Source organism: Magallana gigas, chromosome 9 (genome assembly GCF_963853765.1).
Source record: "Magallana gigas chromosome 9, xbMagGiga1.1, whole genome shotgun sequence".
Taxonomy (NCBI): domain Eukaryota; kingdom Metazoa; phylum Mollusca; class Bivalvia; order Ostreida; family Ostreidae; genus Magallana; species Magallana gigas.
The window spans coordinates 33,655,297-33,678,974 of record NC_088861.1 but is presented as its reverse complement, the minus strand read 5'-3'; the positions used below and the strand labels follow the sequence as shown (position 1 = coordinate 33,678,974).

The following is a 23,678-nucleotide window of genomic DNA, read 5'->3' as shown; positions in this document are numbered from 1 at the left end:
TAGATATTCCCGTGTGTCCTGACTTAAGTTGTCCTTAAGTTGTAAATCTACGTCAAATGGTAATCTCATCTCTTTACCAAACATCATATGGAAGGGAGAGAACTCAGTAGAATGAGAAGAGACAGATTTTCTGAAGGACATTAAAATACCAGGGAGAAACTTGGGCCATAATTGTTGATCCTTATCACAATATGCACGAAGAGATTGAGCTATGACACTATTCTGGCGTTCAACTAACCCATTGGTATTGGGGTGATATGCACTGGTATGATGCTGAGAAATGCCAAAAATTTCACAGAGAGCATTGATAAGTTTAGACATAAAGTTCCTACCTCGGTCAAAAAAAAAATTGAAGGAGCACCATAGCGAGCAAAGATGTTTTCAAAGAGAACATTAGCAACTTCCTTTGCATTCTGAGATTTAAGAGGGAATGCTTCTGGCCAATGGGTTCCAGCATCAATACACAATAGGATATACTCATATCCTTCAGGACTCTTGTGTAGCGGAACTAAAATATCTATTTGCCAGCATTCAAACCTTTCTCTAGCAGGCATGGGTTGCATGGGTTGCTTCGCAGGATTGTAATTCCTCTTGGCAAATTGACATCTGGAACAGGATTTGACATAGTCCACTATGTCTTGATGCATCCGTGGCCAAAAGTATCGCTGTATCAAGGAAGCACGTACCTTTTCTATTCCTAAGTGTCCACCACCTGCCAAACTATCGTGATATTGTTTAAGTGCATCTAGTCGCAAGACTTTAGGAAGAGCTATCTGTGTTATATACCTCATTTCCTCTGGTTGTCTGCTACAGCGTCTTTGAAAAAGATGGGTCAGAATACCATTCACTATAGAATAGTGTTTAGACTCGGCTACAATACTGTTATGTTTGGAAGTGTCTTGAGGCAGATCTTGCTTTTCTACATACCTTATAATATCCTTGAAGTCTGGGCATTCCCGTTGTAATTGAGCAAGTGATTTTCTATCATCTAACACTGGTTGTAGGTGATCTTCTTCTAGGACTACTATATCAGTTTCAGAAGGGTCATAGAATAAATTTACTTGCACACATACCTTTTCAATGTCATTTTCTTCATCAGAAGATTTTGTCAGACAGATGGAATTGATAGGAGGTATTGTAATAGTAATATTCTCTTGCTTCTCTGGGTAAGGGCGTCTGCTGAGAGCATCAGCTACAAAGTTGTTCTTACCTGGTCTATGGATGATCATACTCCTGCAATTTCAATGCCCAACGTTCTAACCTACCTGTGTGTTTGGCAGACTTTAACCAGACTAGTGCTCTGTGATCTGTATATATGGTGAACTTACCTCCCACAAGATAGGGTCGATATGCTTCCACTCCCTTTACTACAGCTAAGAGCTCTTTTTCAGAAGTGGTATAACGTTTTTCCTCCTTAGATAAGGCCTTACCTCCATAGGCGATAACAGGTTCCTTTTTGTCTGAGGATTGCTGACTTAGATAATAACCTATAGCTTTGTCTGACGCATCGCAGGTTAAGATGAGAGATTTCTGAGGATCAGGATAAGAAAGTATAGGTGCAGAAATAAGGGCACTTTTGAGAGTTTCAAAGGCAGTTTGGCATTCGGAGGTCCATTGAAAGCGTACCTCGTGTCGTTAGAGTGCATTTAGGGGAGTAGCTATTTTAGCATAATTGTGAATGAACTTGCGATAATAATTGGCCATACCCAAGAAACTTCTGACATGTTTTTGTTTTCTGGGGACAGGAAATTCATTGACTGCTTTGGTTTTTTCTGGATCAACTTCAACCCCATGACGTGAGATGACATGACCCAAAAACTTCAACTGTTTGACAGCAAAGTGACACTTTAAAGGTTGTAAGGTCAGACCAGCTTCACGTAGCTTACTGAAAACCTGAGCAATGTCTCTAAGATGGGTTGAAAAGTCCTTGGAGAAAATCAATACATCATCAATGTACACAAGTACAGACCTGAAGTTCATTTCCCTAAGAACCCCTGACATGGGTCGTGTGTAGTACGAACCGGGTGAGGGAATGTTGGCGTAAAGTGTATACGGTATAAGGTTGTGGCACGCTGTGGGCTGTAAGCTAAAACGAAGGGTAGGTTTGCCGGATTCCCGAAGGTCCACCAGTATACAGTTCCTGAGAAATAAACAGGCAACTGATGCAGGATTCCACATTAATTGGACGAGACTCAACGATGGCAACATTATAACAATTTAACAGACAGACATGTTACAAACAAATGGCCTCCGGACTCAAGACTCTGGGAGAGTCGGACGTGGCCGGAGCTTGCCGCCGTATTCCAGACTGCGCATTGACAATTGTACATAACTATTTATAAGAATCTTAAAAATGAGTATAAATTGACAGGTAATGACATAAGTAAGCTGAGTGAAAGGTTCACAGATATAAAATAATTAAATAAACTCAATGAGTCTTTGATGTCCAAGAAATGAAAATCTGATAATTGCACAATGTTGTTTTAAGAGATAAACAGTCCTTGAGACATGACACTCTTTTTCTCCGTATGCGCATGCGTTGGAGGTAAGGCCGGTTTTAAATCTGGTCCGTGATTTTTGGAGTTTTTTCTTGGATTTTACGAAATGAACTGCAATATACTTCTGTATTTACTCCAGTAAGTGATTGCGATGTAAAATGAGTGAAAAGGTTAACAAAAACAAGACAAAGAAGAGGAAAAACAGCAATAACATTAATATAAGTGGTGAGAGTGAAAGCAAAGTACACGTGAGTACATCTCAATCAGAAATCCCAAGAATTCATAACGGTAACGGTAACATGGAGCCACACTTGATAAACAACGTGTGTAATCCTGGTTTCAATCCTGGATTTGTAAACCAATCTACCCCAGCCCCCCAGAATCAGTTTGTACCATATAGTCCCCAGGCCCCTCAGGGTCAATTTGCCGGGTTTGTGTCTCCAATACAAAATCTACCAAATGTAGACATACGCGAATCGCTCAAGAATATGTGCGACAAACTCGAGCAAATGTCGTTAAAGCTCAGTAAACTCGACACTATTGACAATAGGCTCAGTGATCTGGAAAGGAACATGCGATCAGTAAATACCGATGTTCAGGAAATGAAAACGAAAGTCCGCGATATGGACAATAGTATGACTTTTATGAATAGTCACTATGAAGAACAAAAATGTGAAATCAAAGTGATCAAAGAAAGTATGGCCAACTTTAATGAACAATCAAACCAGATCATGAATAACAACAGTGAGATCCTAGACACAGTCCGAACACTCAACGGGGAGCTAAAGGAACTAAAAGAGCGCCACATAGACCTCCAAACAAGATCGATGAGGGACAATCTCATTTTCGACGGAATTCAGGAGCAAACAGAGGAAGTAACGGAGGAAGTTCTGAAAACCTTCATTCAAAAGGAGATGAATATAAGTGATGATTTACCATTCCACAGGGTCCACCGTATGGGGAAAAGGATTCCAGGGAAGCATAGACCTATAGTTGCCAAGTTTGTCCTCTTCAAGGATCGAGAAAAAGTACGACGAGCGGCACCATCGACTTTAAGAAACAAACCTTACGGAGTGAATGAGCAGTTTCCGCGAGAGATCAACGAAAGAAGAAAGCAACTATACCCGCACTTTAAAACGGCCAAACAGCAAGGGAAAAGGGCATCAATGGTGGCGGATAAATTATTCGTCGATGGGAGACAAGTTCATGTACAATTTACGGAACCAAAGGCACCTGAAACAAGAAGACACGATCCGAACGCCGCGCAGCCTCGCGCCAGAGAGCAGAAATCCAGAAATGCGACAGCACAACGCTAGGATTACCTAGGAGGGCCTGCACCGGAAGTTCATGTGGTAAATGTAAACAACCAACGTAACTCTCTCCATGTGTCCGATATTAAAATCGTAAGTTTAAATGTTTGCGGCTTATGTTCTAAATTACGAACTCCAGATTTTCTAGAATTTATCAACGAACATGACATTGTGTGTTTAACGGAAACCAAAACCGATTGCGCTGATGTTATAGACGTGGAAAATTACACCGTCATCAGTAAACACAGGTCAAACCTATCATCTCATAAATCGGGTGGAATTGTTGTTTATGTACGTAACACTATAAGTAAGTTTGTCTCTTTAATTACCAATGAATGTGACCATGTTTTATGGATTAGAGTTAAAAAAGATGTAGTTCATTTATATGAAGACTTGATTATAGGAACTATTTATATACCACCTGTAAACTCTCGTTATTCATCTCTAGAAATTTTTGACGAACTTGAAAGAGAAATTGTAACATTTTCAACTGTTACTGAATGTATATGTCTAATTGGTGATTTTAACAGTAGAGTAGCGTGTGAGAAAGACTATTTCGATCTCGTAGATTTTGAAAATCCGGTATTAGATGACAACATTTTACGAAATGCATGTAGTTCTAATGATTTTATGGAACTACAAAAATATGGATTTTTTGTAGACAGAGAATCAAATGATAAAACCATTAATCAATATGGAAAGAAGCTTATCAACATATGTAAAAACTGTAATATTTTTATTCTGAATGGTCGATCCAAACATGATAAAAATGGTGCATACACCTGTAAATCTTCCAGTGTAGTAGACTATTGTATTGCAAGTGTAAGTTTTATCAAGCATGTATCAGAAATGAGGGTACTTCCTTTTTCACAGCTATTGTCAGATGTGCACAATCCAATTCAAGTTATAATGTCTTCCATTAAAAGTATAAACACAGGTTTATGCACTTCAACAAACGATTATGAATTGTCAAACAAATGTATGAATATAGATGTTGCAAAAAGATGGGTTATTGATGACAAAGTTACTTACCACAATGTTGTAGATAGTAAAATATCTCTTATCAATAGTCTGGAGGATAGTCTTATATGTTGCACAACTGAACATGTATCTTTAGATTATATTAATAGTATTGTAGAAGAAACTGGTAATATACTTGTACAAAGTGCAAAAGAAGTTTTTGGTACACAAAAACCATATTCATGCGTTAAAAAACCCAAGGCTTTTAAGAAACCATGGTTTACAAGAGAATGCAAATCTGCAAGACAAAATTTTAGAAAAGCAAAAAGATTATATAAAAAATATGGTGGGGAAATATTTAGAAATAATTTGTATGAAAAAGAAAGATTATACAAGAAGAAACTAAAACATGCAGTTGGTCACCATAGAGCAATTATGAAAGATAGATTAAAGTATTTGCGAACAACAGACCCGAAGGAATATTGGAAAATTCTCAATACCAATTGTGGTAATAAGTCAACATGTAATGCTGACTTGAAGGATCTTTTTGATTTTTATAACAAATGCTGTAATACTGAAAATGATGGACCTTGTGAACATATATTATCTGAAGATGAATTGAAATTGTTATCTGATGGGGAATTTAACAATTTTATTAATCAGCCAATTACAAGTAATGAAATTATAAAATGTATTAAATCACTGAAAAATAATAAGTCATGTGGAATTGACAGGATTTTTAATGAATATATTAAAAATACATGTGACATTATGTTAAATCTTTATGTGAAGTTATTTAACAAGATTTTTGAAACTGGAATTATACCTTCACAGTGGATACATGGAAATATTATCCCAATTTATAAAAATAAAGGTAACAATACTGATCCATCAAACTATAGACCAATCACACTTATAAGCTGTCTTGGGAAATTATTTACTTCTATCATCAATGAAAGATTGACTGAGTATGCAGATAGAGTAGAACTTATTTTAGAAAATCAAGCTGGGTTTCGTAAAGATTACTCGACTATTGATCACATTTTTTCATTATATTCTCTGATAGAATTATCAAAGACATTTAAAATAAAATTATTTTGTGCTTTTATAGATTTTGAAAAGGCTTTTGATTCTGTTTGGCGAGTTGGTCTATGGAACAAAATTTTGTTGAACAATATTGATGGCAAGTGTTTTAATGTTATTACAAACATGTATAAGGGAATTAAATCTTGTGTAACTGTCAAGGGTTTAACCTCTGATATGTTTCCATGTACAGTGGGTGTTAGACAAGGTGAAAATTTGTCACCTTTTTTATTTGCACTCTATCTTAACGATTTAGAAGAATTTTTATCAACATATGATGTAGAGGGTTTGACATCACTATCACACCAATTAGAAAACAAATGTAATTTATATCTTAGACTTTTTGTATTATTATATGCAGATGATACAATATTATTATCTGAATCTCCTGATGATCTTCAACATCAACTTGATGTTTTTCAAAGATATTGTAAAAACTGGCATCTCAAAGTTAATAGTGATAAAACAAAAATTGTCATTTTTAATAAAGGTAGATCACGTGTAGATTATTCATTTAAGTATGGAGACATTAGTTTAGAAATTGTAGATAATTTTAAATACCTTGGAGTACATTTTTGTAAAAATGGATCATTTAATCTCAATGTGAAAGAACTTTGTGAAAAAGCTACTAGAGCTATGTATAGTGTAATAGCCAAATGTAGAAAACACAATATGTCAATCGATTGTAAATTAGATATGTTTGACAAAATTGTGAAACCTATTTTACTATATGGATGTGAAGTTTGGGGATTTGGTAATATAGCACTTGTTGAAAAGTTACATCTGAAATTTTGTAAACATATCTTAAATCTAAAGTCTTCAACACCAAATTATATGGTTTATGGGGAACTTGGACGATACCCACTAATAATTAATGTTAAAGTCCGCATGATAGCATTTTGGAGTAAACTTGTCTTTTCACAAAATAATAAAGTTGCGTCAAAACTACAATATGCAATGGGTAAAATGAACAGACCCTGGTTTAAATTTATTGTTAAAATATTGAATGATTGTGGTCTATCTATTATTTTGTATCAACAAAATGTAAATATCCAGTGGCTTAAGAAAACAGTTTTTCATATACTTCTAGACCAATTCAAGCAGTCATGGAATAGTGAAATGTATAATTCATCAAAAGGTATTAACTATAGAATTTTTAAAACTACATTATCTTTGGAAAAATACTTATTAGATCTGCCATACAAATATCAGAAATCTTTTTGTATGTTCAGAACAAGTAATGCTAAATTGCCTATAGAACAAGGTAGATGGTATGATATACCTCGTGAAAACCGTATATGTACCATATGTAACTGTATTGAGATAGGAGATGAATTTCATTATTTATTTCATTGTACAGATGTAACAATTAAAGATAAGAGATTTTTATACATACCTTCATACTTCTACACACAACCAAATGTTTACAAATTTCAACAACTCTTTAATACTAGTAATAAAAAATTGTTGATTAATCTGTGTAAATTCATTAAAGTTATAATTGAGAGAGTTAGCTCTCCAGGTTAATTGTTTATCATACTTTTTTCCCTTTTTCATTTTTTTTTCTCACTTTTGTATTGTCACTCCAATGCATGCAATGTATATACTATATGTATTATTGTTCAAAATTTTTTTGTGATTTTTCTCAACACTGTAATTTATGCAGTTCAGAGAATAAAGAAATTGTCATTGTCACTTTGAAATCACATATTAAGTCTGAAAAGTGTACATGTCAATCACTAAATAAAAAAGTAACTTTGTAAGAAATAAATTGTGAGAAAAAATTATACGAAACAGATGTTGAATTTTACAAGTAAAGTAAAAAAAAAATATAATTGAACAGTGCATTTTGCACGATGATACTACATGTTTATAAGCAAATACAGATCTTAACACGTTGTTTCTAGCTTTATTCGCCGCATTTTATTCACAGAGTGGGACTATGGTTATGCCCGGTACGAAGGTAAAAAGACCATTGGCAAACGTTTTACACGCATTTTTATCGAACGCAAGCGCCGATGAATCTCTTAGTATATATGCGGATATCCTGAAAATTTACAGGGGGTTTTGAAGAATAATTTTGTATTTCGAGGAGGGGGAACATGCGCGGATCAGACAATTTTTCCGGGGTGGGGGTTGAAAAGTCAGACGGTTTTTTTGAGTTTGCCAAGGGATGTCCGAGGCATATTTGGTAAGTTTATAATGTACACGTAATTGAAAGAAATTTCGCTGGGGGGGGGGGGGGGGGGGGGTCTGGAACCCTTCCCTTTCTAGATCCGCGCATGGAGAAGTCCGGTGCCGGTAATTTTACTGTAATTTTAACCATTTTTATTTAATTATTCATGTTCATAATTATCAGAAAACCAATATTATCTTTCAAAGCAGTTAAAACTTACGAACCATTTAGTCTCGGTGAGTATTGCGTCCGCGTACGAAAGAAATGGCAATTTTCAAGAAATTCGGATGGACGATCTGTGTCCTAGGTCGTCCATCCGATTCTTTTCAGACTAAAAGCTACAGACCTGCAGTTAGAGATTGTCAAACTTTTATTGATTATGTCAATTTGTTTGTCTCAAAGAATCATATTTTAAATCAATAAAGTTTTACCTTAAAAAAGAGAAAGAAAGCGGGCACAATTTTCAATGTTAGCATTTTACAATTTTATGGTCTAATAAAATTTCAAGAAACAACTCTTCATTGCTTTATCCGAAATATTGCATGAGAAAAAAATTACATCGCATTTTTTGAATTACAAAAGGATATTCAAAATGAACTTGGATTAACCGCTAACAAACAGGCATAAAGAGAGACTGAGAACCAATTTTTTCTTCTTCTTTTTTTTTACATCAAAAGAAATTAAAAAATAAATCAAAATATATTTTTTCTTTGTGTGCGTTAATGAAAATGTAGATCAGCAAGGGGTTCTTTGTCGTGCCAGCACCTACTTAACAGATTGTTAAACGGGTCTACAACGATGACAAATATCGAAAAGGCAATATTGTGGGTGATGGATGAATGTGTAGTTTGTTTTTGAACTTTATTTTTGATACATGTAATTATATTTATCTGGATCGGTTATGTTTGTAGGTTTGTTTTGTTTATTAATGAAGGGAAGAAAGAAATGAGTAATTTCCAGACACGTAGCATCGTTTTTGAAAGTGGGGGGGGGGGGGCAAACTCATCCAACAAATCTTGACAAGCAAAAAAAGAAAAAAAGAAGAATTTTGAATTTTTCAAAATTGTCAAAATTTCACCCATAATTTCATGATTTTCATACCATTTTTTTACATGCTACCAAAATGGGGGGGGGGGGGGGGAGGGCAACTCCAGGGGGGGGGGGGGAGGGCAACTCCATGATAATTCAATTTTTAGATGTGAATTTAAAAAAAAATAGTTTCTGCGAGAAAAAGTGGGGAGAGGACATCTTTATGTCATATAACATGTGAAACTGATTTCATTCCACCCACGAGCTTTAAATAATTTTAATGAAAACAATATAAATAGACGTCATAAATCCATATCAAACAACATATTACCACTTGATTCTGCGCGTCTTTTTTAATGAATTTATAAACAGCGGCAAATTCTAAAATGTATTTTTAAAGGTAATGTTAGCTGCAAGTGTGTAGACCTTGTATGAAAAATTTCGGATGGTAGTCAATTTTTCCGGGATACAGACCGAGCGTGTACACGTACTAATCCTTCTTCACAACGAATTTTTGTATATATCTTCTCTACACTGTAAACACAGTTTATTGAGAATAAAGTTCATTGTCATTGGTACATATATGCAGCTAAGATAACTAAGAATGCTTCCAATAAAATACTAAGTTGAGTAATGCAAGCTCTTAAGAAAGCAATACTTATATTTGTTTAAAATATAACACCCCCAATACTTCGTCTTACATTCGCTATTTGTAGAACAAGCAGAACCAGTATCAGTCCGACCGGCCTCACCATATACATTGTTGAAATTTAATTGTCCTAGCATTGCATTGCTCTGCATGTACACAATTTCTTTTAAAAATTAAACACTTAAAGTGTTCATCTATATGGCTACACATAACGTACACACGTGATTCAAAATAACGCAGACGGAAAACGGTAAATAATTCAGTCATTAGGTCTACATTTTATAGAACTTGTAAAAAAAAAAACCACATTGCGGGTCTGAATGTTTGTTGATATGTCAATCTATCAATATACAGTTTGTTAATTATTTCCGATTGCTAAGGCTACAGCGTATTTGATGAACATTGAACAACATTTTTTCCATGCCACTTTTTTCCATGGAAGATAGCGAGTACAAGTATAAAGAATTTATAAAATTTATTTAATTACCTCTTTAGAATTGTGTATGGAATAAATAATTTATAAGTTGCTGCTGAAGGTTGTTTGGTATTTTCGTTTGTAGATGTTTTGCAAGTAAAAAACGTGAAACGCGGGGCAAGTCATAATTAATATCCCTGATAATCGTAACTTAAAACTAGCGGCTTAGGATTCAAATATTATCGTATACGAATATTACATTCACTTTTTACAATCATCTCCACGATGATAATTATATTATGTCCATCGCAAATCAGTATTTTTCTTTTGCTTTTAAAGAAATGTTCTATCGGGAGCAATCCCGCGTTCGCGTACATTTGTCATGTCAGTAATACACATTGTGCTTTATAAGACGGCTGTGTATACGTATTGTAGAAAATTTGAGTTTAATTACCATGTATTGGAACCATTTTATTAACACATCTCCCAGTACTGAAACAATTCAAAGTAACACAGTGGGGCGTTAAACGTGAACGTCCAGCTTTACAAGCACATGCACTGTTGTCTAGGCGACGGCCATGAATACAGCTAGCGACTCTCCTATCGATCGGTTACCTGAGTCTCGTAATGCATCTAAATATAGACAGGGGCACAGTTATGAAACAAACAACAAAAATAAGGTCAGAGAGGTTCATCTTTATGAAATGAAAATGTACATATGAATAAAAACATTTGGGAATTTTATGTGGAATTATTTTTGCGCGCTACATGTATCAGTTAGTGCATTACAAGAAGTCCTTTCATAACCTCATAAACGTGCGCACCCCCACAAAAATGGACCGAACTGACAACAATTGTTTCTGCAAATACTGACTATAAATTACGAAAACATTAAATTGAATACTATGGAAGGATTCAAAATTAATTTCTTTACAACTTTGCTTCAATAATGCATTAGAAATTTTTATTCCTTTTTAAGTTATTGACAAAAAACTTTGGACGCCTCTAACTCCCTAATTATAGGGGCCAGCCCCTTTTTCGGTATACCGAATGAAAGGTCTGGGTAAGACCAAGAGCTTTTAAAATACATGTTATAACAAATTTTTATCAGGTAGAAAACTAACACGGAAAATACGCGAATTTTTAAAAAAAATATCTTACCTTTGTTTCAACATCTATACCACCCCCTTTTATTTGCATTTAAATAATAAATGAAATAAATCTCGCACAAATTCAATGTATTAGCTTCCAAACCAGCCCATCTTTGAGACTCTGCCAGTCATCGTTATAGCTAAACCCCCCTGGACAAAAGAAGTCGTTAAATTTTACTAAAAGGGGAATAACTCAAAACCGGATACGGATTTTCCTCAACTAAAATATGCAACGACAACATCATGCAGCATGTTATCAGTCCTGAAAATTTCAAAACAATCGGTGAACAAACGAGCGAGATATTAAGGATTAAAGTTGGCGTCTAGAAGAAAAAAAAATAATAAGAAATTTGAAAATTTTTCAGAATAATAGTAAGGTTTTCCGCTGAGGGCGGAAAACCTTAATAAACAAAGTCGTCATTTAGCAGGAAGATGACGTCCGATTGGTACAAAAATACATCCCACGATATAGCATGCCTATACAAATACTGTGTAAAAATTTCAATCATCTGCAATAAACATTTGCTGAGAAATCTTAGACGAAAATTTGTTTGAAAATTTTGGCAAAAAATAAACAAAGTCATTATTTAACAGGAAGTTGACGTCCGATTGATACAATAATATACCCCACGATATGGCATGCCAAAACAAAAAGTGTGTTAAAATTTCAAGCATCTGCGATATCATAAATAGCTGCCGAGAAATTTTTGACAAAAATTTGTTTGACAATTTTGGTTAAAAAAAAAGAAAGTCGTCATTTAACAGGAAGTTGACACCCGATTGGTACAGAAATATATTCCACGATATGGCATGCCTTAACAAACACTGTGTTAAAATTTCAAGCATCTGCGATAAATAGTTGCTGAGAAATCTTTGAAGAAAATTTGTTTAAAAATTTTGGTTAAAAAATACGCAAAGTCGTCATTTAAAAGGAAGTTGATGTCCGATTGATACAAAAATATATCCCACAATATGGCATGCCTAAACAAATAGTGTGTTAAAATTTCAAGCATCTGCGATAAATTATAAGTTTTGGGATGAATTTTTCATACAAAAGGGATAATAATTAGGATATCTATTTCAGTGATAATGGAATGGTAACAATTGGAATAAAGAGTAGGGAAGGGGGGTTTCCTGAGATTAAGAATAGTCTCTTACACATGATAATGAAGGAATGAGTTTAAGATTGGGATGGTTTTACAAAACAAGTTCGTTTACGTTTACCATATTTGGTAAAGCGTCTGTTGATATCGGCTAGCATTTCAGGTTCCCATGTCCTTGTACCGTCTTCCCATACAACCCTTATTAGTCTTCTGTTGTTCTTAAATTTGGCTGTTGGGATTTCTTTGATATTCCACATTTTATCCTGTGGCTGAGAAGAAGTACTCTGGTTACCTGTTGCAGGTGGTGTTGGATGATCTTGTGGTAAATTAGGCGTTGAGTCAGGAATGTTACGAAGGGGATGGTGAGCAGGAGTGGGATTTGGAGTATTTTGTGGTCTATCAGGTGTAGCTGGGTTAGGAGGATCAGGTGCATCGTTGCCTTCTGTTGATTGTGCATCATTGCCTTCTGTTGATTGTGTATCCTCTTGTCCTTCATCAGATGGGGGAAGTTGTAGATGAGCTCTGTATGTTTCTGGAGGATAGTAGTCTTTTAAGTGAATTGCACTTACCAAGGATGGGTGTACCTTGTTGTCAGATATTCGACGTAGGCGGTAGGTATAATTTGGTCCCAATCCTACGATTTGGTATGGTCCAGTACACTTATCCCATAGTTTGGAGGACTGACCTTTAGGCACTTGATGAGTTGTTGTCAGTACAGTGTCACCAATCTTAAAGTGAGGTGTTTTTGCTGTTCGGTCATATCTCTCTTTGTTCCTCTGCTGGTGATATTCCACATTTTTCTGTCCAATCTCATGGGATATTTTGAGACGTGACATGAACTCTCTTAGATATTCCCGTGTGTCCTGACTTAAGTTGTCCTTAGGTTGTAAATCTACGTCAAATGGTAATCTCATCTCTTTACCAAACATCATATGGAAGGGAGAAAACTCAGTAGAATGAGAAGAGACAGATTTTCTGAAGGACATTAAAATACCAGGGAGAAACTTGGGCCATAATTGTTGATCCTTATCACAATATGCACGAAGAGATTGAGCTATGACACTATTCTGGCGTTCAACTAACCCATTGGTATTGGGGTGATATGCACTGGTATGATGCTGAGAAATGTCAAAAATTTCACAGAGAGCATTGATAAGTTTAGACATAAAGTTCCTACCTCGGTCAGAAAAAAAAAAATTGAAGGAGCACCATAGCGAGCAAAGATGTTTTCAAAGAGAACATTAGCAACTTCCTTTGCATTCTGAGATTTAAGAGGGAATGCTTCTGGCCAATGGGTTCCAGCATCAATACACAATAGGATATACTCATATCCTTCAGGACTCTTGTGTAGCGGACCTAAAATATCTATTTGCCAGCATTCAAACCTTTCTCTAGCAGGCATGGGTTGCATGGGTGGCTTCGCAGGATTGTAATTCCTCTTGGCAAATTGACATCTGGAACAGGATTTGACATAGTCCACTATGTCTTGATGCATCCGTGGCCAAAAGTATCGCTGTATCAAGGAAGCACGTACCTTTTCTATTCCTAAGTGTCCACCACCTGCCAAACTATCGTGATATTGTTTAAGTGCATCTAGTCGCAAGACTTTAGGAAGAGCTATCTGTGTTATATACCTCATTTCCTCTGGTTGTCTGCTACAGCGTCTTTGAAAAAGATGGGTCAGAATACCATTCACTATAGAATAGTGTTTAGACTCGGCTACAATACTGTTATGTTTGGAAGTGTCTTGAGGCAGATCTTGCTTTTCTACATACCTTATAATATCCTTGAAGTCTGGGCATTCCCGTTGTAATTGAGCAAGTGATTTTCTATCATCTAACACTGGTTGTAGGTGATCTTCTTCTAGGACTATTATATCAGTTTCAGAAGGGTCATAGAATAAATTTACTTGCACACATACCTTTTCAATGTCATTTTCTTCATCAGAAGATTTTGTCAGACAGATTGAATTGATAGGAGGTATTGTAATAGTAATATTCTCTTGCTCCTCTGGGTAAGGGCGTCTGCTGAGAGCATCAGCTACAAAGTTGTTCTTACCTGGTCTATGGATGATCATACTCCTGCAATTTCAATGCCCAACGTTCTAACCTACCTGTGTGTTTGGCAGACTTTAACCAGACTAGTGCTCTGTGATCTGTATATATGGTGAACTTACCTCCCACAAGATAGGGTCGATATGCTTCCACTCCCTTTACTACAGCTAAGAGCTCTTTTTCAGAAGTGGTATAACGTTTTTCCTCCTTAGATAAGGCCTTACCTCCATAGGCGATAACATGTTCCTATTTGTCTGAGGATTGCTGACTTAGATAATAACCTATAGCTTTGTCTGACGCATCGCAGGTTAAGATGAAAGATTTCTGAGGATCAGGATAAGAAGGTATAGGTGCAGAAATAAGGGCACTTTTGAGAGTTTCAAAGGCAGTTTGGCATTCGGAGGTCCATTGAAAGCGTACATCGTGTCGTAACAGTGCATTTAGGGGAGTAGCTATTTTAGCATAACTGTGAATGAACTTGCGATAATAATTGGCCATACCCAAGAAACTTCTGACATGTTTTTGTTTTCTGGGGACAGGAAATTCATTGACTGCTTTGGTTTTTTCTGGATCAACTTCAACCCCATGACGTGAGATGACATGACCCAAAAACTTCAACTGTTTGACAGCAAAGTGACACTTTAAAGGTTGTAAGGTCAGACCAGCTTCACGTAGCTTACTGAAAACCTGAGCAATGTCTCTAAGATGGGTTGTAAAGTCCTTGGAGAAAATCAATACATCATCAATGTACACAAGTACAGACCTGAAGTTCATTTCCCTAAGAACCCCTGACATGGGTCGTGTGCAGTACGAACCGGGTGAGGGAATGTTGGCGTAAAGTGTATACGGTATAAGGTTGTGGCGCGCTGTGGGCTGTAAGCTAAAACGAAGGGTAGGTTTGCCGGATTCCCGAAGGTCCACCAGTATACAGGTCCTGAGAAATAAACAGGCAATTGATGCAGGATTCCACATTAATTGGACGAGACTCAACGATGGCAACATTATAACAATTTAACAGACAGACATGTTACAAACAAGTGGCCTCCGGACTCAAGACTCTGGGAGAGTCGGACGTGGCCGGAGCTGGCCGCCGTATTCCAGACTGCGCATTGACAATTGTACATAACTATTTATAAGAATCTTAACAATGAGTATAAATTGACAGGTAATGATATAAGTAAGCTGAGTGAAAGGTTCACAGATATAAAATAATTAAATAAACTCAATGAGTCTTTGATGTCCAAGAAATGAAAATCTGATAATTGCACGAAGTAGTAATTAATGTAACATTTGACGCCACGTTTATAGACCCCGTTTTGGTTATAGACCCCGTTGACCGACTTATGACAGCAGAGATAGAGAGAGACCTCGTTGACCTAGTTTTATTGACTAAAACAACAGAGAGAGAGAGTTTTACTTTTGGACATAGCCTGTAGAGAGACGTCACAGCAACCTAGTTCACATAATAGAGTCTCGTCTTTTCCCATAAAAGGTGTCTGTAGGTTACACTTCCTGAGAGTGAACCAATCAAAATACAGGGCACTTGTTTATACCGAATTTTCTCTGACTTTTTTAACACCCCCCCCCCCTTTTATTTTTTGTTGGTCCTTTGCTTGAAGCTGATCTCTCCCCCTTTTGTCACCCCTCCACGCTGACACTCATAAAAAAATATCCATTTGACAGAAAAAAAGAATGAAGCATTACGATTATTGGGGATATATTTTGGTACCATGAGGTCAGAAATTGGTCAAAAAGGTCGATGTTAATGGGCTCATAAACTGTTTTAAGCAGGCTGTAGATCATAAAGATGTCCTAGAGAAATCGTTGCGATGGCAAAAGCTTTATAAACCCACCGATTCTTTGGAGAAATCAAAAAGGAAAAAAAAAATTGTATCATTATGTCTGACAGCGAATGTTCCGAATATGAGTGGGACAATATCGATGTTGACTATCCTCCTCACCTTTTGCTTGAAATTGAAGAGTTTGAGAGGAAGTATTTTGCCCGGGAAGAAAGGGTAAATATCTACTATATTTTTAGTCAATAAATAAAAGAGAAGAATGTTTATAAAAGGAAGTAGTAATTTTTTTTTTTATTTTATTAGAAAAAACGTCTCGAGAGGGCACAGGAAAAGAAAAATGTAAGAACTGTCTATTTTATATAAAAGTATTAAACCTGTAGTATACATGTAAAAAGAAATATTGATAAAAAAAAAAAACTTAACATATGTTTTTAGGAGTGGAAAAATAAAGATGACAACAAGCCCACAACTGTACGTATATACATGTCCTTAATGGTTTTTAAACAATTGGTTTTGTTGTTTGAACGACAAAATTAATATTGAATTATAATTAATTAGTCTACAGACACATCGGAGCTTATAATAATCGACGAGTCCGGAGAAGAGGGAGAGAGTGACAAAGTAAGTATTTATAACTGTTTGTTAAAAAGAAACCTATATACATGTTTGTGTGTGACCGAATAATAACATGGAATGAATTAGTCAACAGAAACGACCAACGAGACGTCCCAGGAGGAGGAGGAGGAGGAGGTTGTTTCTAAAAGGGTAAGCATATATTATTTGCTTATTGTACATAAATTAAATGTATTTAAAAAAAAAAATACTGGAAATAATTGTTTTGTTTTATATTTTTTTTAAAGGAAAAAAGAAAACCAAGACGAGTTGGTTTTTTTATAATAGAACCTAAAGAGTCAGTAAGTTTTGGGGTTTTTTTTTTTTTCTCCAATAAGGAATAACTGTAATTAACTGCCTCTTATTTGAATAACTTAATTTTATTTTAAAATCTAAAATTATTTAAAGCCCTCAAGTAAAGAACACAAAGAACCCCCCGAAGATGAACAGATAGAAACGGAGGAGGTAATTAGATTGTTTATCCAACGAAATTAGGATTTATATATACGTGTTTTGATATTATTTAATACGATGAGATTAATGAATTAGCCAACAGAACCACCGCAATCTGCCTCCCAGGAAACAAGGAGAGAAGAAGAATTAAAAGAAAAGAAAAGTATAGTAAGTATATATATGTAAAAGAAAAGGGGAAATAGTTTAGTCATTTGTTGTCTTTTTTTTTTTTTTTAAAAACATTTTTTTTTTAAATTGTGTTACAGCCCTCTGGAAAAGGCAAAGGAAAGGGGAAGAAAAAAAGTAAGAAAGTATGTATGCATATATAATTTTTTTTTTTAGTTTTAAGGAGTATTATTAAGAAATGGGGATTAATTTATTTATTTTTTTTACTATATAGAAGACCAGAAAAACACAACTAGTAAAACCACTGAACTACATCGAAATCGATTAGACGATGATACCCCCGGTCCTTCTAACCCTGGTCCCTCTTCCTCCCACCCACCTAACGACCCAGCCTTAGACAAACTTTTAAAAAAATATAACAAAATAATTAATAGAGAACACCACGAAGGCATACTTCAAAAAGAATATAATTTTACACTTGAAAATTTTCAACTAAGTTACGAAGAAATTGAAGAGCAATTAAACCAAATTTATCAGAACGAAAACCATGCTTTTAAAATAAATTTTTCCTTTGGAATTGTATTAAGAAATAACGACGGAGAACTTCGCTATTTTTACGCCTCCGGAAACGAAAGTAGTCTAGATGAACCCTTTCAGATATCGAAAAAAGCTGATATAGATGCTCTTATATTACGTTTAAGACATTTAGATTTAGTTCAAACCGCATTACAGTCCCGTCCAAATTCAAAATGGAGCGTGTATGTGATCACAAATATAAGATGGGTCGTAACCAGGACAAATTATATTTTAGGAACGACTAGAAAACTCCCCAGCTACATTAGAAAGAAACGATCTATTATTACCCTAGACACTAGAAGTAATGACGGCGCGATAATAGAAGATAATTTATGCGCATTTCGATGTCTTGCCTATCACAAATTGAAAAATAGACGCGGACTAGAGAGAGAAACGATAAGGTTATTTAGAGAATATTTTGGAGAACGACTTTCTAAAAGAACTAAATTTAGAGGGCTTTGTTTAGACGACATTCCTAAATTTGAAAATACTTTCGACATTAATGTGAATATTTTTCAATTATTTGAAGACGATAGCTGTGTTAATATTTATCGATCAAGAGGTAAAAATATGGAGACAATGAATCTTAATTTATACGAAGAGCATTTAAGTTACATTTCTCATATGAATGTTTATTCCAAAAAATATGAATGCAGAAACTGTAAAACCTTGTTTCCTACACACGTGAGAGTTATGCGTCATGAAAAACGCTGTAAAGAAGCTACCAGATATATTTTTCCCGGTGGTTACTATGCGCGGCCTCAACATATATTTGAAGAATTAGAATATTTAGATATTAAAGTAGAGGATGATTTACGCTTTTATCCTTATTTTATAACTTATGATTTCGAATCATTGTTACTGACGAATGACTTACCGAACAATACACAAAAATTGTCGTGGACTCATGAACATCATCCGGTCTCCTTTTCAATGTGCTCAAATGTCCCTAATCATCTTGAACCCGTTTTTGAAATTGACGTTAATGTGGAAAATCTTCTTAAAAAGTTTGTTAAAAGAGCAACGGAAATTCAAATAACAGCACAAAGGTATATGAAAGCTCGTTTTTGCAATGTATTTAAAAAGCTTTTATTAGAAACGAAAAAACTGCAAGAATTATCTGAGGAAATATTAGACGAGGAGGAGGAGGATACAGACAACGACGATGATGAAGAAGAAAATGATAGGCAAAGAGCGGTCAATACTGCTCTTTTAAATCATATAAAACGCATTAAAGAAAAACTCGAAACCTATGTAAACGAAATTCCGGTTTTAGGTTATAACAGTTCAAAATATGACCTAAATTTAATCAAATCAAAACTTGCCGAATGCTTAGATCTCGTCAATTCTAAAAAAAATTTTATTGTGAAAAAATGCAATCAGTATATGTGTATAAGTAACGGTAAATTTAAATTTTTAGACATCAGTAATTTTGTGGCACCCGGGTTTTCATACGATAAGTTTATAAAATCCTACGAAATTGAACTACACAAATCATATTTTCCTTATGAATTTTGTTCTAATTATAATAAGCTTGAGTATACAGAACTTCCACCGTACGAAGCATTTTTTTCTTCTCTTAAAAACTGCAATGTTCTCGAAGAGGAGTTTTTTCGGTATAGACAATTAGTTGAAGACGAAAAGGTTCCAGTGTCTATGGCTCTTAAAACGATGAACTTAAAAGAAAAACCTCGCACCGGACAAGAAAATTATCAACATCTTCTTAAAATATGGGAGGATCAGGGCATGCGCAACATGATCGACTATTTGAAATATTATAACAATTTAGATGTACTTCCCTTTTGTCAGGCGGTGTCTAAAATGCTTCGATTTTATATGACGCGAAATATTGATTTATTTAAGACCTGCATCAGCGTCCCGGGAGTGGCCAGGGAATTGGTATTTAGATCCTCAGCAGACAATGCCCATTTCGCTTGTTTTGATAAACAAAATAAAGATTTATATGAAGTATTTCGGAAAGGAATGTGTGGGGGCCCTGCGATTATTTTTAATAGGTACCACGAGCGAGACACGACTTTTATTCGACAAAACAAAAATAAACTATGCAAAAAAATTGTTGGGTATGATGCTAATGCTCTTTACCTATGGGCCCTGAAACAACAAATGCCCACTGGTCCTTTTACCATTAGAAAAGAATTAAACGGGTTTCGCCTTATGAAACGGGATCGCTATTTAAAAGCGTTTTATTATTTAGAGTGGTTACGATATGACAAGGGGGTTGATATAGATCATTATTTTAACAAGGGTAAAGAGTTTAGAATAGGGCCTTATTTGGTAGACGGGTTTTCAAGAAATGAAAAAAAAGTATATGAATTTAATGGGTGTTATTTTCACCACCACGATTGCGCGCTTACCAGACATATTACGGATCCAAAATGGTTAAAAGAGAGAAAAAAAATTAAAAAACGCGAACAAGAACGAACTGAGTACATTGTAAGACAGGGCTACGAAATAGAAATATTCTGGGAATGTGAATACGAAAACTTACTTAAAACCTCCCCCGATTTTAAAACGTTTATCGAAAATAAGCGAATGCAGCGCCCTTTAGAGCACCGGTCCACATTAACGACATCTGAAATTATAACGGCCGTACGCGAAGAAAAAATATTTGGTGCCGTTGAAGTAGATATACATGTTCCCGATCATTTGTGTAAAACATTTTCCGAAATGTCACCCATATTTTGTAACTCGCAAATTTCTTTTGAATCCCTCGGTTCCTATACACAGGAAACGGGAAAACGCTTAAATGTGTCCCAAACCCCCAGACGATTACTGGTAGGCGGAATGCGCGCCCGTAAAATTTTATTGGCAACACCGCTGTTAAAGTGGTATTTAGATCACGGATTAATTGTTTCACGGATTTATCAAATTGTTGAATTTTCTCCTAACCCGTGTTTTGAGAAGTTTACGGAAGATGTAAGTAATGCGCGCCGCCGCGGAGACACCGATTCAGCCTTTGAAATTTTTGCTGAAACAATGAAACTTATAGGAAATAGCGCTTATGGATCAATGATTATGAATAAAGAAAAACATGTAGATATTACTTATTGTGGATCAAAAGAAAAAGCCAGTTACTATGTATCTAAAAAACGTTTTAGAAATTTAACGGAACTTGATAATAATTACTTTGAAATTGAGTTAGCAAAGTCGCGCATCACTTTGGACCTGCCTATTCAAATTGGTTATTTTATACTTCAGTACGCAAAGTTACGTATGCTTGAATTTTATTATGATTGCCTTGATAAGTATTGTAATCGAGAAGATTTTGAATTGATGTCTATGGATACTGATTCTTTATATATGGCAATATCTGAGGAAGTGTTAACGAATATTATCAAACCCGATATGAGAAATAATTTTAAACAAGAAGAGCGACATTGGTTCCCTAGAATTAATCCCCCCGAGGCCGCCGCCTTCGATCGTCGGGAACCTGGTTTATTTAAAGAAGAATTTGTAGGTACATCGATGGTGGCTCTTTGTAGTAAAACATATTGCGTAGAAAACAAAGCGGAGATTAAAAAAAGTAAATTTAGTTGCAAAGGTTTAAATAAACGAAATTTTACACATCCAATTGCTTTATATAAACGAGTTTTAAAGGATAATTCTTCAGCGGGAGAAACAAATCGCGGTTTTCGGGTATTAAATAACACTGTTTTCACATACACGCAGCACAGGCAGGGGCTGACCTCTTTCTACCCTAAGCGAAAAGTCCTCTCGAACGGCACATCGACAACCTATTTAGATATTACACTCTCGCCGTGGGATTAAAATGGAATCGCCTGGACCTGTAGTGGTTGTGTTTTTTAATACACCGGGGTTATAAAATAACTAACAATTTTTTTTAAGCTATAGTTTTTTGGTAAAAGATATAAAAGCCTTTTTTTTTTATTCTTTGGATTTTAAAACAGTTTTAAAATAAAGAAATCTAATCCTGCACTCCCCTCCATTTTTAAATGATCCTACCTCTAAAAATAAATTTCCCGCCATCCCCGTTCCATCCAAGAAGATGAGGGGTGTATTAGTTTGTATGTTAGTGATTTTAGTGGTATACGGAAATGTCTGGCGTAAATGCATTAGAAACAAAGGGAGGAGGCTTGAATGTAAGGACACTAAAGGCAACTTGACGTGCAGAGACATTTCCGAGGTGATGAAAAACGTTGAAGTCCTTGTGCTTCGCAGGGTGTACATATCAGCGCTCGACATTACTCCAGTCTGTCTACCCCAACTTAAGAAGATCATCGTGGAAAAAGCAAGAAATATGGTTTGCAAAGACTTTAAGGAATTTGAGATGATCACATCTATCAATGGGCAAAGTTGTTTGGAAGACACGGTTAGTTAGTTTGTTTTATTTTGTGTGTGTTTTATTATTTTTTTTTTAATAACCCCTCTCCCCTATAATTCATATGTCTATATATTTTTGGTAGACTACAGCGCAGAATGAAACGACAACTTCAACCACTCTGAGAACCACCACTACTTCCCGTAAAAAACCGACAAGAAAAAAAACCACCACCTCCACCACTACAACGACTGCAGCAACCCCCACCACCACCAGCACTACAACGACGGCAGCAACCCCCACCACTACGAGTGCAAACAGCACCGAGGAAATTACCTGGACTTCAATGAGTAAGTAAAAACAACCAACATTTTTGACATTAAAAAAAAAAAAAAACCCATCTCTCTCTCTCTCTCTCTCTCTTTTTTTAACTTACTTTCTTTTTTTTGTTTTTGTTTTTTTTTTTAAAGATGCTACAGCACCTACCACCACTGTTTCCTCCCAAAGATCACCACTGACCACTCGAGAAAGTAAGTTTGTTTGTGTTGTTTTTGTTTTTTGTTTTTAATTGAAAGTGAGTTGATCATTATATATATATATATTTTTTTTTATATAAAGAGGATCTTTTGACTGCTGCTGTGTTTATTGTCATTGGTGGACTTTTCGGATTCCTTTGCCTAGCATTCGCAGTCATTATGGCAATCAACAAAATGAAGAGATGTTGCCGTCGAAAGCATACTAGTATTCGTAAAATCCCAACACCCCAGAGTTTGGGAAGCCTAGAATCAGGATCTAGTCAAACTCTGTACTTGAGAACCCTCAAAACTGAATAGACAGTGGTGAAAAAAACACAAAAAAACACTTTGTTTTTCTTTTGTAAATACGTTTTATTTGTTTTGTTTGGTTTGTTACACACAAGTAAAATTTTGATTTTAATAAGATAACCAGTCTGTTCTTTTTTTAATATCGCCAGGAGGTGTTTTTTTACTGAGTCCAATTACACCGAATCGTCTTTTTTCTTTTTTGGGTGTTTTGCAGGCACTCGTTGTTTCAGGTTTAGGATTGTTTATAAGTCTTTGGTACTCTTCTTTGGGTATAAAAACATATTCAGTCGACATGTTTGTTAATTCCCGGGAGCAAGGGTTTCAGGAGTAATGGAATAAACCCGTGTCTTTTAATAAGCAAAGTCTTTTTATTTCGTCCTGTCTTTTTTGCTAATCGACGGAGAAGATGACGATATTTATATAGACTTTTAATATAATCTTCGGATGGTAAAACCGTCTGGTTATGAATCACGTTGTAGATCACTTCCAAGAGTGTTTTAATTTGTTTCAGACTGCTGGTCTCTAACAACTTTTTCCTTTGTTTCACAGAGGCTGTAGCT

At 35.4% G+C, this 23,678-nt stretch overlaps 2 protein-coding genes and 1 long non-coding RNA gene across 3 annotated transcripts; all 3 read left to right on the top strand.

Moving 5' to 3' along the window:
• The first annotated feature begins 2,534 nt into the window (after positions 1-2,534).
• LOC117691348 (putative leucine-rich repeat-containing protein DDB_G0290503) lies at positions 2,535-7,545 on the top strand. Its single transcript, XM_034477289.2, has 2 exons — positions 2,535-4,099; positions 5,880-7,545. Exon 1 carries the CDS (start codon positions 2,657-2,659, stop codon positions 3,812-3,814), a length of 1,158 nt encoding a protein of 385 aa, XP_034333180.2. The 5' UTR covers positions 2,535-2,656; the 3' UTR covers positions 3,815-4,099; positions 5,880-7,545.
• Positions 7,546-15,704: 8,159 nt separating this feature from the next.
• On the top strand, positions 15,705-16,851 carry LOC136271702 (uncharacterized). Its single transcript, XR_010709640.1, has 3 exons — positions 15,705-16,566; positions 16,663-16,698; positions 16,786-16,851. It is a non-coding gene; the product is annotated as an uncharacterized lncRNA (long non-coding RNA).
• A 2,865-nt stretch (positions 16,852-19,716) lies between these two features.
• On the top strand, positions 19,717-23,264 carry LOC136271701 (uncharacterized). Its single transcript, XM_066072124.1, has 4 exons — positions 19,717-22,345; positions 22,440-22,644; positions 22,765-22,824; positions 22,913-23,264. Exons 1-4 carry the CDS (start codon positions 22,022-22,024, stop codon positions 23,125-23,127), a joined length of 804 nt encoding a protein of 267 aa, XP_065928196.1. The 5' UTR covers positions 19,717-22,021; the 3' UTR covers positions 23,128-23,264.
• The last annotated feature ends 414 nt before the right edge of the window (positions 23,265-23,678 follow it).